The following is a 15,790-nucleotide window of genomic DNA, read 5'->3' as shown; positions in this document are numbered from 1 at the left end:
GAGTTAATGGGCATGTGTCTCACCTCCTCCAATGCCATTTGACACGGAACAACCCTCCAAGAGAGACTTGCAACTGTGAAAACAACACTCTAACCCTTTGTTTATCTCGCGCTGTTTGAGCGCCATAAACACAAAACAATTGCTACAGACGGCAGGTGAGAGGTGTGTTACCACCCCCTTGCTCCACCTCGGGACCCCCTCTCTCCACCCCGACACCCGCCCGGGTCGCGGTCTCCCGCCCCCGCATCACGGCTCCACGTGGAGGAGGGGGCGATGGTGGAGGAGGAGGAGGCTGCAGGGGGGCGGAGGGCTCTGCTCGCTATAAATCGCTGCTGCAGCGGCACGCGTTGTTCATTGCCTGCAGCAGCAGCAGCAGCAGGATATGTGACGAGCAGGACGAGGGTAACAGGGGTGACGAGGAGGAGGAGGTTGTACAAGGAGAAGGACGAGAGAAGGAGGAATGCGCTCCAACCCGTCGCCGTCTCTCCCCACGGCCCCGGCTCGAGTTGGCCGCCCCGGGCCCCGGAGTGACTCTGCGTGGGGCGTCCCCCGCCATGCGACCCCGCGCGCAGGAGCGAGGGGCACTGCGCCCCGCGCCTAGAGCCGTGCCCTCTGCGCCTCTTCCCGGGCCACGGGGCCGCCCCTAGGCGCCGCGCTCCGCGTCCCCACATCCCCCCCGAGCACCAAGCGAGCGTCTCCTACCTCCCCCACCACCACCGCCACCACCGCCACCCCCGCCAGCCGGGGCCATGCGGGTTCGCGTCCTGGCCGTGATGGTGGTGGCGCTGGGCTGCGCCCTGCAGGGTCTGTGCGCCTCCTCCTCCACGTGCGCCTCCATGGACATGGACGTGCTGAAGCGGAGACGCATCGAGGCGGTGCGCGGGCAGATCCTGAGCAAGCTGAAGCTCACCAGCCCGCCCGAGCAGCAGCTCGGGCCGGGCGAGGTGCCCCAGCAAGTGCTGGCGCTCTTCAACAGCACGCGGGACCTGCTGCTCCAGCAGCTGCAGCAGCAGCAGGAGGCGGCGTGCGAGCGCGAGTCGCAAGAGGAGGGCTACTACGGCAAGGAGGTGCACAAGCTCGACATGATGCCCCTGTACGCGCCCGCCGACAGTAAGGGCTCCCTGCGCCCGGCGCCGCTGCTGGTGCCGCTGCTGGTGTCGCTACCCCATGTGTGTTCACCTGTGTGTGTGCCTGCTACCTGTGTGCACGTGTTCACCTGTGTGTGTGCCTGCTACCTGTGTGCACGTGTTCACCTGTGTGTGTGCCTGCTACCTGTGTCTACGTGTTCACCTGTGTGTGTGCCTGCTACTTGTGGCTACGTGTTCACCTGTGTGTTCACCTGTGTGTGTGCCTGCTACCTGTGTGCACGTGTTCACCTGTGTGTTCACCTGTGTGTGTGCCTGCTACCTGTGTGCACGTGTTCACCTGTGTGTTCACCTGTGTGTGTGCCTGCTACCTGTGTGCACGTGTTCACCTGTGTGTGTGCCTGCTACCTGTGTGCACGTGTTCACCTGTGTGTGTGCCTGCTACCTGTGTGCACGTGTTCACCTGTGTGTTCACCTGTGTGTGTGCCTGCTACTTGTGGCTACGTGTTCACCTGTGTGTTCACCTGTGTGTGTGCCTGCTACTTGTGGCTACGTGTTCACCTGTGTGTTCACCTGTGTGTGTGCCTGCTACCTGTGTCTACGTGTTCACCTGTGTGTGTGCCTGCTACTTGTGGCTACGTGTTCACCTGTGTGTTCACCTGTGTGTGTGCCTGCTACCTGTGTGCACGTGTTCACCTGTGTGTTCACTTGTGTGTGTGCCTGCTACTTGTGGCTACGTGTTCACCTCTGTGTTCACCTGTGTGTGTGCCTGCTACCTGTGTATACGTGTTCACCTGTGTGTGTGCCTGCTAACCTGTGCCTACGTGTAGTGTTCACCTGTGTTACCTGTATGCACCGACTTGTGTTACCTGTGCATGCATTACCGGTGTGTGCCTATCTGTCTCGACCTGTTCACCTATGTACCTACGTGTCTGCCTCTACCTACTTGTGTGTGTTTACCTGTGTGTGTACGTGTCTGCCTGCCTACTTGTGTGTGTTTACCTGTGTGTGTACGTGTCTGCCTCTGCCTACTTGTGTGTGTTTACCTGTGTGTGTACGTGTCTGCCTGCCTACTTGTGTGTGTTTACCTGTGTGTGTACGTGTCTGCCTCTACCTACTTGTGTGTGTGTACCTGTGTGTGTACGTGTCTGCCTGCCTACTTGTGTGTGTGTACCTGTGTGTGTACGTGTCTGCCTGCCTACTTGTGTGTGTATACCTGTGTGTGTACGTGTCTGCCTCTGCCTACTTGTGTGTGTGTACCTGTGTGTGTACGTGTCTGCCTGCCTACTTGTGTGTGTGTACCTGTGTGTGTACGTGTCTGCCTGCCTACTTGTGTGTGTATACCTGTGTGTGTACGTGTCTGCCTCTGCCTACTTGTGTGTGTTTACCTGTGTGTGTACGTGTCTGCCTGCCTACTTGTGTGTGTGTACCTGTGTGTGTACGTGTCTGCCTGCCTACTTGTGTGTGTGTACCTGTGTGTGTACGTGTCTGCCTGCCTACTTGTGTGTGTTTACCTGTGTGTGTACGTGTCTGCCTCTACCTACTTGTGTGTGTTTACCTGTGTGTGCCTACCTGGCCAACTCAGCCTCAAATGAGTACCTGGTGTGGTGTGTAAAATGTAACCACTGGGGAGGCAAAGGCGGCCGGGCGTGGTGCTGGCCACCCACACCCCCTCGTGTGCTATCCTGGCCTCATAATTGCAGGTGTCCTATAACAGCACTTGCCTCCAACAATCTGTTAGGACTATACGGGGGATCTTTTCATTTGTTTTTTGCCTCGATGTGTGTCTGTGCACAGTGTGTGTGTTTACCAGTGGTTCGCGCTGTGCCCACCTGTTGACCTACCTGTGTTTACCTGGGTGTCTCTGTGTCTATACCTGCTTATCAAGTGCTGCGTCCAGATAACCATTTTTGGAGGAGGGAAACTTTCCCATCAAGAGTTCTACGTTGGAAATGTGTTTACCTAACTTCCTAACTCATAGAACATACGGGACATCGTTAGAAACAGGGCGGTTGCAATTGTTGTGTCTTCGCATGACCGGTCACCGCACGAGAAAGAAAACCGGTTAAGCCCGGTTACCGGTTTGCAGGACATAGAGACGCGTGTCTATCAATAAACACGAACGTGTTTCACTTTGTAACTGAGAAGCGACGGGAGCTGCCGCTGTGTGCACAGCAGCTGGTGGAGGGGGCCTGGGGCAAAAGTGCAGGCACGGGCACTTCTTCCAAGACGTCTGGATCGGTGTGGAAGAGTAGGCCAAATACCCAACATTGCTCCCCTCCAGCAGTGGTTTGAGCGAGTCATTTGCAGGGCTGCACCTTTATAACTTGCAACTGAGAAATGAGGGCAACGTCCCGCGCATTGGTGAATTCAACTCCACTGGAAACCATTACCCACCCTTTCTGACTTTCAATTGCCATCAGGATCTCAACGGCCCCGTCTAAACATTTCTGGGGACGCAACTGTACCCCCCCTCCCCCCCAAAGCTCTCTCCTCCCACCGCTGGATTCACCGACCGCTGACTTGATGCGGCTCTTCCCGACCTCTGTATGTGCGCCCGGAGTTCAATTCCAGGCCACCGCCGACACTGCGGGAGACGCATGCAGCCGGACGTGTTTCTGGCCACACCACTCGGTCGAATCCCTTAAAACACGCATGTGCTTGTCAACAGCCCTCTGTGGGTATACGGGGGAGTCTTTTGTTTATCCGTGTCCGTGTATATATCCGTCTTGTGTCCCTTATTGTGTCTGCCCATGCCCCCTGTCTGTGGGTCTGTGTGCATCATCCCACAGCCACCTACCTGTACATAGGCCTCCATCACACCTCCTCGTGGCCTGCGCCCACAGAGCTTGTCCCACATGGCCTCACGCGCATTGGTTGCTATTGTGATGGGATTAGAGGTGTGTGTGTGTGCGCATGGTGTCTGGTGTGTGTGTGTGTGTGTGCGCATGGTGTCTGGTGTGTGTGTGTGTGCGCATGGTGTCTGGTGTGTGTGTGTGTGCGCATGGTGTCTGGTGTGTGTGTGTGTGTGCGCATGGTGTCTGGTGTGTGTGTGTGCACGGTGTGTCTGGTGTGTGTGTGTGTGCACGGTGTGTCTGGTGTGTGTGTGTGTGTGCACGGTGTGTCTGGTGTGTGTGTGTGTGCACGGTGTGTCTGGTGTGTGTGTGCACGGTGTGTCTGGTGTGTGTGTGTGTGAACGGTGTGTCTGGTGTGTGTGTGTGTGTACGGTGTGTCTGGTGTGTGTGTGTGTGCACGGTGTGTCTGGTGTGTGTGTGTGCACGGTGTGTCTGGTGTGTGTGTGTGTGCACGGTGTGTCTGGTGTGTGTGTGTGTGCACGGTGTGTCTGGTGTGTGTGGAGCGGTAGCGCACTGCGCTACAAACCCGGCGATCAGAGTTCGATATCCGCTCGTGGTCAACATCGGTAAAGAATATCTGAACCGGTCCTGGGCCTCACCTAGGTCGACTCAGCCTCAAATTGAGTAACCAGTGCAGTGGGTAAATGTTGCCACTGAGTGCTGTGCCGTGCCGGCCTTCATAGGTGCTCGCTAACAGCACTTGCCCCAAAAGTCTGTCAAGGCTATACGGGGGGTCTTTGGTGCTAAGTGTTAGCAGTGGTGCAGTCCAGTGCAATGAACTACGGTTCTATTGACCAGGCTGGGCGGGGGGGGGGTGAGAGTTCTGATGCGGTTAGATGTGAGGCTTGCGGTTGAGGGACTTCAGCAGTGGTTCGCTACCAGCAGTAGCAATCGCGCTTTGTAGCAGCAGGAGTTTGGGCAACAGTTGTGCCAGCGACGCTAGCGGCGGCAGCAGTGGTAGAAGACATTCTTTGGCAGTAGGGGCCATGCACAAGCGGCTTCTTTGACGCGTGAAGAGTTTACGAGCTCCTCTCTGACGTACTTCATAACCTTGAGCAATTTGGTGAGAAGACCGTAACATCTGCACTGGAAACATTATCATGAGATAATAATGGATCACGACGTTTCGATCGCAACACAAGCAATCGTCATCACGCCGTGATCTATAACTTTTTCTACCTACGTGGCTTTACCGAAAGAACCAAAGAGTATGGATCCCTGCAGCCACGAAAGCTTCAAATCAAGATCTTTACTGGACTTGTTTTTATTGCTACTGTATTAACTCAAGGTTAACATACGAAACCGCACAGCCTCCAGTGTCATGAGTGGTTTTTAAAACGCGTATTACTACTGTGTCGGTAACAACGTGAATGTAGCGGCGGCGCTCCGGGCCTCCGTGTTGGCGTTTTCCATCTGCGAATATTCTGGCCGCAGGCAGGTCGAGAGGAGTGGAGCATTAGCCTCGCAGCAGATCTCGGAATCATGCAGCCATGGATCTCTGTCCCGTGTGTCCCCGTGCTCCACGGGGGAGCCCCGCGTGTCCCCGTGCTCCACGGGGGAGCCCCGCGTGTCCCCGTGCTCCACGGGGGAGCCCCGCGTGTCCCCGTGCTCCACGGGGGAGCCCCGCGTGTCCCAGTGCTCCACGGGGGAGCCCCGCGTGTCCCAGTGCTCCACGGGGGAGCCCCGCGTGTCCCCGTGCTCCACGGGGGAGCCCCGCGTGTCCCCGTGCTCCACGGGGGAGCCCCGCGTGTCCCCGTGCTCCACGGGGGAGCCCCGCGTGTCCCCGTGCTCCACGGGGGAGCCCTGCGTGTCCCCTGCGTGTACCCGCGCTGGGCAAGCGACCCCCCCTCCCGACTGCCTCGTGACGCAACCAGACCCAGAGCTCGCTCTCCTATCGGCGCTCACACTTGGCGTAGTGTTTGGGGGTTTTTTTTCTTTCACGAGGGTCCTGGGGCAATCGTTTAATTGCAGTGTTAGAAATGTGTTGAAGGTCTCTCTCTGTGCCGTACGGCGCGTCGGCTGTGCTGCTACACTGGCCGTGTGTTTTCGCACCATGCGCGATCCATCGCAGTGCGTCACGGAGGTTCCATCCCTGCCTGAACCCCCCCCCCCTCCATGTCTTGCATCCAAGGACCACCCCCCTACCGCCCCACTTAGCTCGGGCCCTGATCTGGACCACACCTTCGTCTGAAAGGGCCATCCCTGCTCTACGCTGACCTCTGCCCCAGCATTCGCTTTGGGCGTTATACACGTGCTGTTGCACCACATCTGTGTCTGCATGTGTGTGTGTGGGATCCTCAGTGCACACTGCCGTGTGACCGCGTCATACATTCTTCACGTCGAGTTATGTTTGTTCCCACGAGGTCCCGAAAAATCCACGGCACAGATTCACCAATTCCTGTGTATGGCCAGGAATCCTATCTCCAACATCATCTTCATTACCATCATCTCCACGTAATAATGAGCCATCTGAATGAAAGTGCAATAATAACATTTTCTTTATCCAGGAAATCCTGGGGTTCTGCATGAGGATATTCGAGCAATTCCATGAAGGATTGTTGGAAGGATGCCCCTCGCCTAGATTACCGTAACAACTAAAATAGTCAAATAACAGGGTGAAGTCACTATGGATGGGCTTGGGGCTTAATATCTCACCGATTCCTTTCTGAGTCACTTGTATACTGGAGTACGCGTGTGACTAAGGGTCGCAGCTGTATCGAGAGGAACGATGGATGTTGCGTTCCCCCGGGTGTGTGACATTACCATCGCGTCGTGGTGACTGGCTGGTGCCCTCTCGTGTGTGTGTGTGCACGTGCTCTTGAGCGAAGGTTGTAAATGCGGAGGTGGCGGATTCCACGGTGAGGTCGGCCACTGCTCTCAAGCCACGTTCAGCAAAGGCATCCCCAGAGGGAAAGGTACGAGCACTGTCCACGCCACTGTGCATTGCGTGACATGAACCACATTCAAGCCGTGTGCAATGTGTACACGGTGCGTCGGTTACATGACCCAGCAGGTAGCGTCACGATTGAATTCACAGCCCTTTGTCAATTCACTACTAGATGAAGGCCTCCTGATGTTGTGTCGGTCATGTGGTTGTTTGACCATACTTCACCACGCTGGTCGGTGTGGGTTCGTGAGGATGAGTTCTGGGGGAAGGCTGGACTGGTTAAACGTTCTGCTCACCGCCAATGTTCGGCGTGGCCAGGAATTGAACTCGGTTGACACAGTGGAGTGGTCACTCTACCCATGCACCACATATACATTGACATTGTAAAATGACTTGCAGTTACATTTAATTGCATTTACTCTTTGGTTCCTTCGGTAAAGTCACGTAGAAAGAAAATAAATGAAATAATAGAATACGACGTTTCGATTGCAACATAAGCAATCGTCATTAGGTATAAAACAAACATAGTGAACTTAGAAATACAATGCAATCCAACACAGAGAGTCGGCTAACACAACAGTCAGCACCTTACCTGGTTGATTACGTTCTTCCAAAGAGTGCTAAATTTGAGAGAGAGACAAAACACAGACACGGGGACACACAGACAGACACACAAGCAGAGAGAGACACACACAGAGACACACAGAGAGAGACACACAGCATAGACACACAGAGACTGCGTGTCTCTGTGTTTTGTCTCTCTCTCAAATTTAGCAATCTTTGGAAGAACGTCATCAACCAGGTTAAGGTGCTGACTGTTGTGTTAGCCGACTCTCTGTGTTGGATTGCATTGCATTTCTAAGTTCACTAGGTTTGTTTTCTACCTGATGATGATTGCTTGTGTTGCAATCGAAACGTCGTATTATATTCATTAATTTATTTTCTTTCCACGTGACTTTACCGAAAGAACCAAAGAGTAATTAATTCCTGCAGTCACGAAAGCTTCAAATCAAGTTTCATCGGCATGTGCACTTGGTAATTATGTTTTTATCACCTTTTGTTTGTGCAGATAAAGCGCCACAAATTAGCCACAACAACTACTTCAGAATTTTCAAATTCAACCTCTCTCTGTTCAACAAGAACGCGAGCAACCTGGTGAAGGCGGAGCTGCGCGTGCAACGCCTCCCAAACCCCGCCGCCAAGCTCATCGAGCAGCGGATAGAGCTCTACCAGGCAAGGCCACGTGTCCTCACCTCAAGCACACATCATAGACGCACTGTGCGCCCCCTGCCCCCAAAGAGGATGTTTCACGCATGCCCCAGACAGATGCTTCGTGTGCCCCTTGTGACCACATCACGTACCCTCATCTCAGATCACGCACGCATCGCACGCTCCCCATGAACCCATCACGCACGCATCCCCCCCCTCCCCCCACTATACACGTCATACGCCCCCATGGACCTGTCGCATGGAACGCCATTAAAAATGGCTTTTGGAGTGGTTATATCAATTTACTTTTGGGACCGTCCATAAATGACGTCACACACCTGGGGGGGGGGGGTCAGACATTTATGATGATGTGTGACGAGGGGGGGGGGGGTTGAGAAATGTGACGTCACATCAAAATGCGCAACTTTCAATACATTTAGAATTGATATAAAAACACTAATTGTCATAACAACACTCCTATGACAATAGTTGAAAGCGATTTGAAGCATGTTTTATTTTCAAAATGGAAATATGGTTTTGTGACGTCATATTTGAGGGGGGGGGGATCTGACTTTGTGTGACGAGGGGGAGGAATGCAAAAAAATCGTCCAAAATCGCGTGACGTCATTTATGGACGGCCCCCTTTATTTTAATCGCTCCCCCCCCCCCCATTTCAGATCTTGAAGTCCAAAGACCCATGGGCGCCGTCGCAGCGCTACATCACGAGCCGCGTGGTGCGGCCTCGCGCCGAGGCCGAGTGGCTCTCCTTCGACGTCACGGGCACCGTCGGGGAGTGGCTGCGTCGCCGCGGTTCGTGACGCCCCACCAGCCACTCGGCGAACCCCCCCACTCCACCCACCCACCACACACCCACCCCTCACCACCATCCACCACCACCCCACCCACCACCAGCCCCCCCACCACCACCCCTCACCACCACCCACCCACCACCACCACCACCCACCCACTACCACCCCCCCCCACCACCCACCACCACCCCCACCACCAACCACCCACCACCCACCCCTCACCCCCACCACCACCCCACACCACCACCCACCCACCACCCCACCCACTACCAGCCCCCCCCACCACCCACCCACCATCCCCCACCACCACCACCCCCCCTACCCCCCCCACCACCCACCCACCACCCACCACCACCACCACCCCCCCCACCTCCCCCACCCCCCCACCTCCCCCACCCACCCACCACCATCCCCCACCACCACCACCCCACCACCCACCCACCACCCCCCCCACCACCACCCACCCACCACGCGTCGTCATCACCGGTGCCCGATGACGCCGCCGAAAAAAAACATTTTTCGTGAGAATGTTGTGTGACCGCGAGTGTCCGTTGTCAAGGTGGCCACGTGCGTTTTTCATTGCAGACAACAACTTCGGGTTTAAAATCAGCGTCCACTGCCCATGCTGCACCTTTGTGACGTCAAACAACAACATCATCCCAAACCGGAGCGAGGAGCTGGCAGCGAGGTTTGCAGGTACAAAGCGGTGCTCCTCTTTAAGCGCGCGTTTGCATGCTGTGCGTACGTATGCGCGTTGCGCCCTGTGCCGCATTTTGCCAGCGCTTCGCGTGAACGTGACGAATGAAGACGCTCGTGCGCCGTGCCCCCTTGGCGCGTACCCACGGGGGGGATACCGCGGACTCGCCCTCTGTGCCATGCAGCGGTATAAACCCCTTGCTTTAACAAGTCCTGCACGTGCAGTCCTCTCCGCGGGAGTGTCTGTAGCATGCTCGTCTGCATTGTACTCGTCTGCATTGTACTCGTCGACATCATAGCTTTGGTGGTCAAGCGCAGCTTCTCTGTAGATACTTATCACCTCTGCTTTTATCGTGCCTATATGCCCAGTCATCCAATCTCTCCTTTCAAGGATCCAGCCTCCTCCCCCCCCCCCCTGAAAAGATGACATTTTTACTTGCGCCACGTATTTGCGACCTCTATGATAAAACCAAGTTTCCAGAACCTCGGTGTAACGTTTAGAGTCTTCTGCGCGTCGGGCAAGGCCGTACCGCGTCACCGAAGGTGCATTCGATCTGTGCTGCGTGTGCAGGAGTGGACACCGACGTGCACAAGCGCGACAAGGCCAGGAAGTCGGCACAGGGACAGAGTCCCCACCTGCTGCTCATGCTGCTGCCCAGCAACCGCCTGGACGACACGCAGTCGTCGTCCGGGCATGGCACGCGGCGGAAGCGAGACCTCGACGCCGCCTACTGCTTCAGGTTCGTCAAGTCCAATGCCGGCGGCTGTCTTAGCCACTTGAACGGCTTAACACGTGTTTGTATTGCCAGAGAGGGTTCAACCTGTTGTTTTGTTTTGTCATGGTTTTTATGCTGGCAAAGAGGTCCCATAGATATGGTATCTTCCCTTACAACACTCGCCACTTATCCTCACACTAAACCCCCAGCTGCATCGTAAACCCGCACCCCACATTGCTCACCCTTACTCTCAACCCCAACAGCGTCGTGCACCCACCCCTCAGGCTCGCCGCCACATTAATCCCCAGCAGCAGTGTGCTCACACTCCTCGCCACTCGCCCGTTACACGAAATCCCAGCAGCATCACAAACCCACCACTCAGCCCCACACCAAACCCCTGCAGCATCAAGAGCCCACCCCACACCACTCGCCCATCGCACCGAACGCCCAGCAGGAGCAGCACGCGCCCAACACTTTCCACGCACCCGCCAGTTTCCCCCGCGCGGCACAAGCGCGTGCCTCGTCGGATTGACCGTCCAACCAAAAGCTGCAGCACAGTGGGGGCCTTTGTGCGATTGCAAATGTGCTGGGCACGGGGACAATCTGGTGCTTGTTGGTTGACTGCTTCGTGGCCGTGTTGACGGTTGCTAGCGTGGGCAGAGCTAATGGCACATCTTTGAAAGTAAACGGCGGAATTTGTCACCAATTACACGGCTCACAAATGTTTGTTTAAGAAAACACAGCAGTAAAACGATGCCTGTTTACCCGATTGATTTTCCTCATGTAATTTCATTAATGTACAAATGTGTCCGCCAGTTTTCCTGAAGTCGCTAAATTAGCATTTCCATTTGAGCCAAAATGCCCTCGGCTTAACGTGCACACGTACGTCCATCATCCTCTCTTGCTCCTGGAACGTCGGCTGATTCCTGCGGTAGAAACAACTGCACCCATTGTGGGCAGAGCAAATGGACATCGTAGAGGAAGAGGCGGATGAGAGTGGTTTCCCCAAGTTCAAAACAAACCAGCCCTCAGGTGTCAGGAATGGTCTCTATGCCCCCCCCCCCACTGCATTTACATTTGTACACATTCCCTTACCTCTGCAAACCCTGAGACGTCATGCGTTTAATATCCCACATTTCCAAATGCCACATTTTAGAATCCCAGATCACCACCCACAGATGACCTCACAGCCCCTCCAGCCTGGCATTTTCTCAGCCTTGTATCTGCTTAGCCAAGGGGGACCTGCGGTGTTTACATTGCACGTGCATGACATCATGCTGGTTCCCCAGCCCGGCTTCATCTGGCTTGGTGGGGTAGCCTTCCGACCACTTAACTGGAAAATATAACAGCAGAACAATAGCCACTGTGTCCTGTGCGTCAAACTAAGTAATAATGTCCATATGCTGGATGTACGTGCACGCAGTGGAGTTTACTCACAGTATCGAGCACTGTAAAAAAAACAAGCCCCGGCATCAGGTCACACTCGCGTAGGTGCAGTATTTGCAAAGACAAACACGGGCTGATTAAAAGCACACACGGGAAAGAGCTCTTGTAACCAAGCAATTTGCATTCATCAGCATTGCATACATTTTCCGAATTAAGGATGCTTCCCTTCGCAATAAACAAAAGGACACATCGACATCTCGGGAGGAATCGGGGCAGTTCGCTTTCCTTTGTGCGAGGCGTTGGCAATTGCTCGTGTCCACATTGCCGGGTCTGAAGCATGACCGAGCTCGGAAAGCAAGTTTTTGTTTCCGTCGACAGGAATGTGGAGGACAACTGCTGCCTGCGCCACCTCTACATCAACTTCCGTAAGGACCTGGGATGGAACTGGATCCACGAGCCCCAGGGTTACCACGCCAACTTCTGTGCGGGGCCCTGCCCGTACATGTGGAGCATGAACACGCAGCACAGCACTGTGAGTGGCTCCCCCCTGCCCGTGGTGGCTCCCTCCAAAAATGAACCCCCTTTCCGTTCCGAGGGTGGGTGGGTGGGTGGGTGTCCCGTTCCCGTTCACCGCTGAATTTCGGAACGTGCAAACGGCTCGGCTTTAATTTTATTTAGAGAGGCGTTGCAGTGCCATTGTTTTTTAAAGACATTGTACTCACTGCAGAGAACTATAGCGACACGACCACACTCTATGATCGCTGCCATTAAGCTGTGCCACACGCCCTCCCGCATGGCACTGTCGGAGCCTCGGTACCGATAAAGTTATTTTTATTTTAGTTTTTCTTCCAGTCTCGTCTTCATGTTGTACATGTACATCATTGGAACGGGAAAGGGTTAATATGAGGCTTATATGAAGCGAAACAACGTTAAGGAATGGTGCGAGGGGTGGAGGGTAGGGGGGTCGAGGGGGGGTTGTGTTTTACAAAATGTACAGAATTGCTTAAATTGGTGTTGGAAAAACATTCCCATGCTGAGCTCTCAGAATGGGAAGTTTGTGACTCGGCAAGGCCTGGCTGAATAAATACATTACATGAATTATTATCCGTCATGCAAGTTGACGAGTGCTTGTAAGCACTTACCGGGAAGCCTTTCTTAATGGTCTGACTGAAAAAGTCTGCCAAAAGACTAAGGCCATTATTGAAGGTCTCCGGTTATATACAATACTCGCATCTGCAACTCTTCATGGCTGCATCGAGAGAGAGAGAAAGAAAGTGATGAGATACAGCGATGAGAGAGATAGATAGAGAGAACTTCTCGAAGCTTTAAAAGCATCTTGCGGACGTTGCATGTACGATATTCGTAGGCCAATATCATTATACGTGGAATGTGATTTTCACGGGCATCTACGGAACATATCCCTCGCGAATAACGAGGGAACGCTTTGCTCATCCTCAAGTACATCGGGCATTTTATTTCAGTTTAAGAAACAAATACCGTTATGTATATGCCTCCTTTCCCATGATGCACTTCCCACTGTTTTCTACGATGTTTTGAGATGTAGTTTGCGTTTTCAATTTCTCCATGAATCCAATAATGCATTCCATATGACAACCGCATCTGCTTCGTTTTGCACAGCTCGGAATGTGTGCACACCATTCCTCCTTCATTGTCAACGGATTTGTCTCGTTCAATTCACTTTTTGCTGAGTTTGTACATACACTACATTGGACGTATGAGCACGGAGGCAGTGATCATCTCCTCCTTACATTCCTGGGCCACTGGTGCAAATACCAGGCTCCTATGGCAGAGGCAAGTCGATCCGGAGAATCACACCGTTAACCGCGGAGGGATCATGGGTTAAGTGAACCCCTCCACAAGCATGATTTGAACTCTCAGCCTTCCGATTGCGAGTCGCTTGCTCTACCGCTGAGCTGCCTGGCCCAATTAATAGTGGGATGGATGAACTATTCAATTGCGGGCCATTGTCAGAGGTTGTTTTTGTACTTGGCGTTGTGGCTGGGTGCCGATATTGCTCCTGTCCATATTCCCTCTCACTCTCCTCCGGCCCATAACGCCTCCCTGCCTGTGTGCCCCCCACCCCCATCAGGTGCTGAGTCTGTACAACACAATCAACCCGGTGGCATCGGTGTCCCCGTGCTGCGTGCCCCAGGAGCTGGAGCCGCTCACCATCCTCTACTACGTGGGCAAAACGCCCAAAGTGGAGCAGCTGTCCAACATGGTTGTAAAGTCCTGCAAGTGCAGCTGAGAGGTGCCCTTGGACGCAGCCGCGCGGGCACGTACGCCGCCGGTCGCCCACAAACTCAACGCCTAAAGAGCGGGCGACACGTGGAGTTCGGCGCAAACCTGGAATATTTATGAAGCGCAGAATTCACGAGGAACACTTTGCGTGAAGTGAGACATTCGAAGGAAGAATGGTTTTGAGAATCGAGGCTTTCTGGACTCGCTCTTCACTTGTCATTTAAGGACCCCGTTGGTTAAATTCAACGCCTTGTTTATTTATTGCTCAAACTTGACAATTTTTTCAAACACATAGAAGGCACCCAACCGTATACTGTTGCGTTACTGTTTTGCTCTCGAACGCCTGGGTCTTTTTGGGATGGTGCGTTTGACTTTGATGCTTCAGGATGGTGCGAATCCTCTCGGAGGGAAAACTTACAGCGGCGATTCGTCAGCGGAGCGGCGTGGAGAGGGGCACCGTGCTTGGCTCTGTGAAGGGCGGTTGTCGACATGAGCGCGCCACGCCAATGGCACGAGCCAGAATGGACACGGTTGAGTCGTTTGTTTTATTGTGTTCAGTTTTGCACTGAAGTCGTACCTCTTCACGAGAGGTCAATTTAGGTGATATACCTTGCCGATCCAAACAACGATATACATCTGTACAAATGCATCACGGAGTGTAAACAAATTCTTAACCTCGAAAATTTGACTCAAAAGAGTCATGAAGTTCTTGCGAATACAGGCATTTTCTACGATACAGGTTCAAAGTTTGACATCACTGTAAATGAAAAGGTTCCTCTAAGAATGCGCTACTCTGTCGGACCGAGCGGAGGGCCGTTCCTACAGTGCCACTTTGGCTTCTGCCTGCTTGTCCGCACGTCAACGCCGCATCGTTCATTGCCTGCAAGTGCACTTGCTGTGCCGTCAGCATGGGTGGATTTTTTCAATGGACCATTGCCAGTCTTCAACTCTGTCACCAGTCCGTTGAAGTGAGCACATGGGGGGAGGGTAGCTGGTGTTAACGTGACCAATCGGTCCACTGCAGGCTCCTCGGCTGGCATGCCTGCCAACTTCTGCGCAGCTCACGGATCCTCCCCGAAGATAGTATTTCTCGCAACACGTCGCAAATCTGCCTAGGTTTTTTGAAGTCTGAAGCCGTAGTCGTTGCGTAGCTTTTGTTCATCTTCAGGTCTGCACGGCTTGGGATCTCATTCTGCTGCCCTCCAAAAGCTTTATTCTGCTTTAGTTTGCAAATGGGATGTGATTTTAAATTGGAACTCTGATTTAATTTAAGTATTTTTTTTTTTATTGAAATTGCAAAATTTCAGCGTTGCTTTTATAAATGTCGTAAGAGTCGTGGTGTGGGAAGGAAGGGCGGAAGGAGGAGGGGCGGGGGGGGGTGAGTGCCATGGAGGGGGATTGATTATACATTTTCTGACACAAAAAGCTTTTTTCTGCTCTGTACTTGTCACGAAATAAAGAACCAAAACAGGACGTGCGTACGTGAACTCTGGTGTGCATGGAGCCGGCCGTGCAGCTGCCCCGTGCCGCGTGCCGCCGCTCGCTCTCTGGGGACGACCGCCGGCTTCACACATGAGGCTTCACACATGAGGCTTCACACATGAGGCTTCACACATGAGGCTTCACACATGAGGCTTCACACATGAGGCTTCACACATGAGGCTTCACACATGAGGCTTCACACATGAGGCTTCACACATGAGGCTTCACACATGAGGCTTCACACATGAGGCTTCACACATGAGGCTTCACACATGAGGCTTCACACATGAGGCTTCACACATGAGGCTTCACACATGAGGCTTCACACATGAGGCTTCACACATGAGGCTTCACACATGAGGCTTCACACATGAGGCTTCACACATGAGGCTTCACACATGAG

At 53.8% G+C, this 15,790-nt stretch overlaps 1 protein-coding gene across 1 annotated transcript; it reads left to right on the top strand.

The window, feature by feature from the left end:
• Positions 1–365: 365 nt before the first annotated feature.
• LOC144719759 (transforming growth factor beta-2 proprotein-like) lies at positions 366–15,378 on the top strand. Its single transcript, XM_078595938.1, has 8 exons — positions 366–1,110; positions 6,769–6,855; positions 7,897–8,060; positions 8,714–8,846; positions 9,431–9,541; positions 10,113–10,281; positions 12,022–12,175; positions 13,754–15,378. The coding sequence occupies exons 1-8, from the start codon at positions 750–752 to the stop codon at positions 13,910–13,912; spliced, it is 1,338 nt and encodes a 445-aa protein (XP_078452064.1). The 5' UTR covers positions 366–749; the 3' UTR covers positions 13,913–15,378.
• The last annotated feature ends 412 nt before the right edge of the window (positions 15,379–15,790 follow it).

This window comes from Lampetra planeri, chromosome 7 (genome assembly GCF_965212315.1).
Source record: "Lampetra planeri chromosome 7, kcLamPlan1.2.h2, whole genome shotgun sequence".
Taxonomy (NCBI): Eukaryota; Metazoa; Chordata; class Hyperoartia; order Petromyzontiformes; family Petromyzontidae; genus Lampetra; species Lampetra planeri.
Note: the sequence above shows the minus strand (reverse complement) of the source record. Positions and strands in the feature narration are given on the sequence as shown.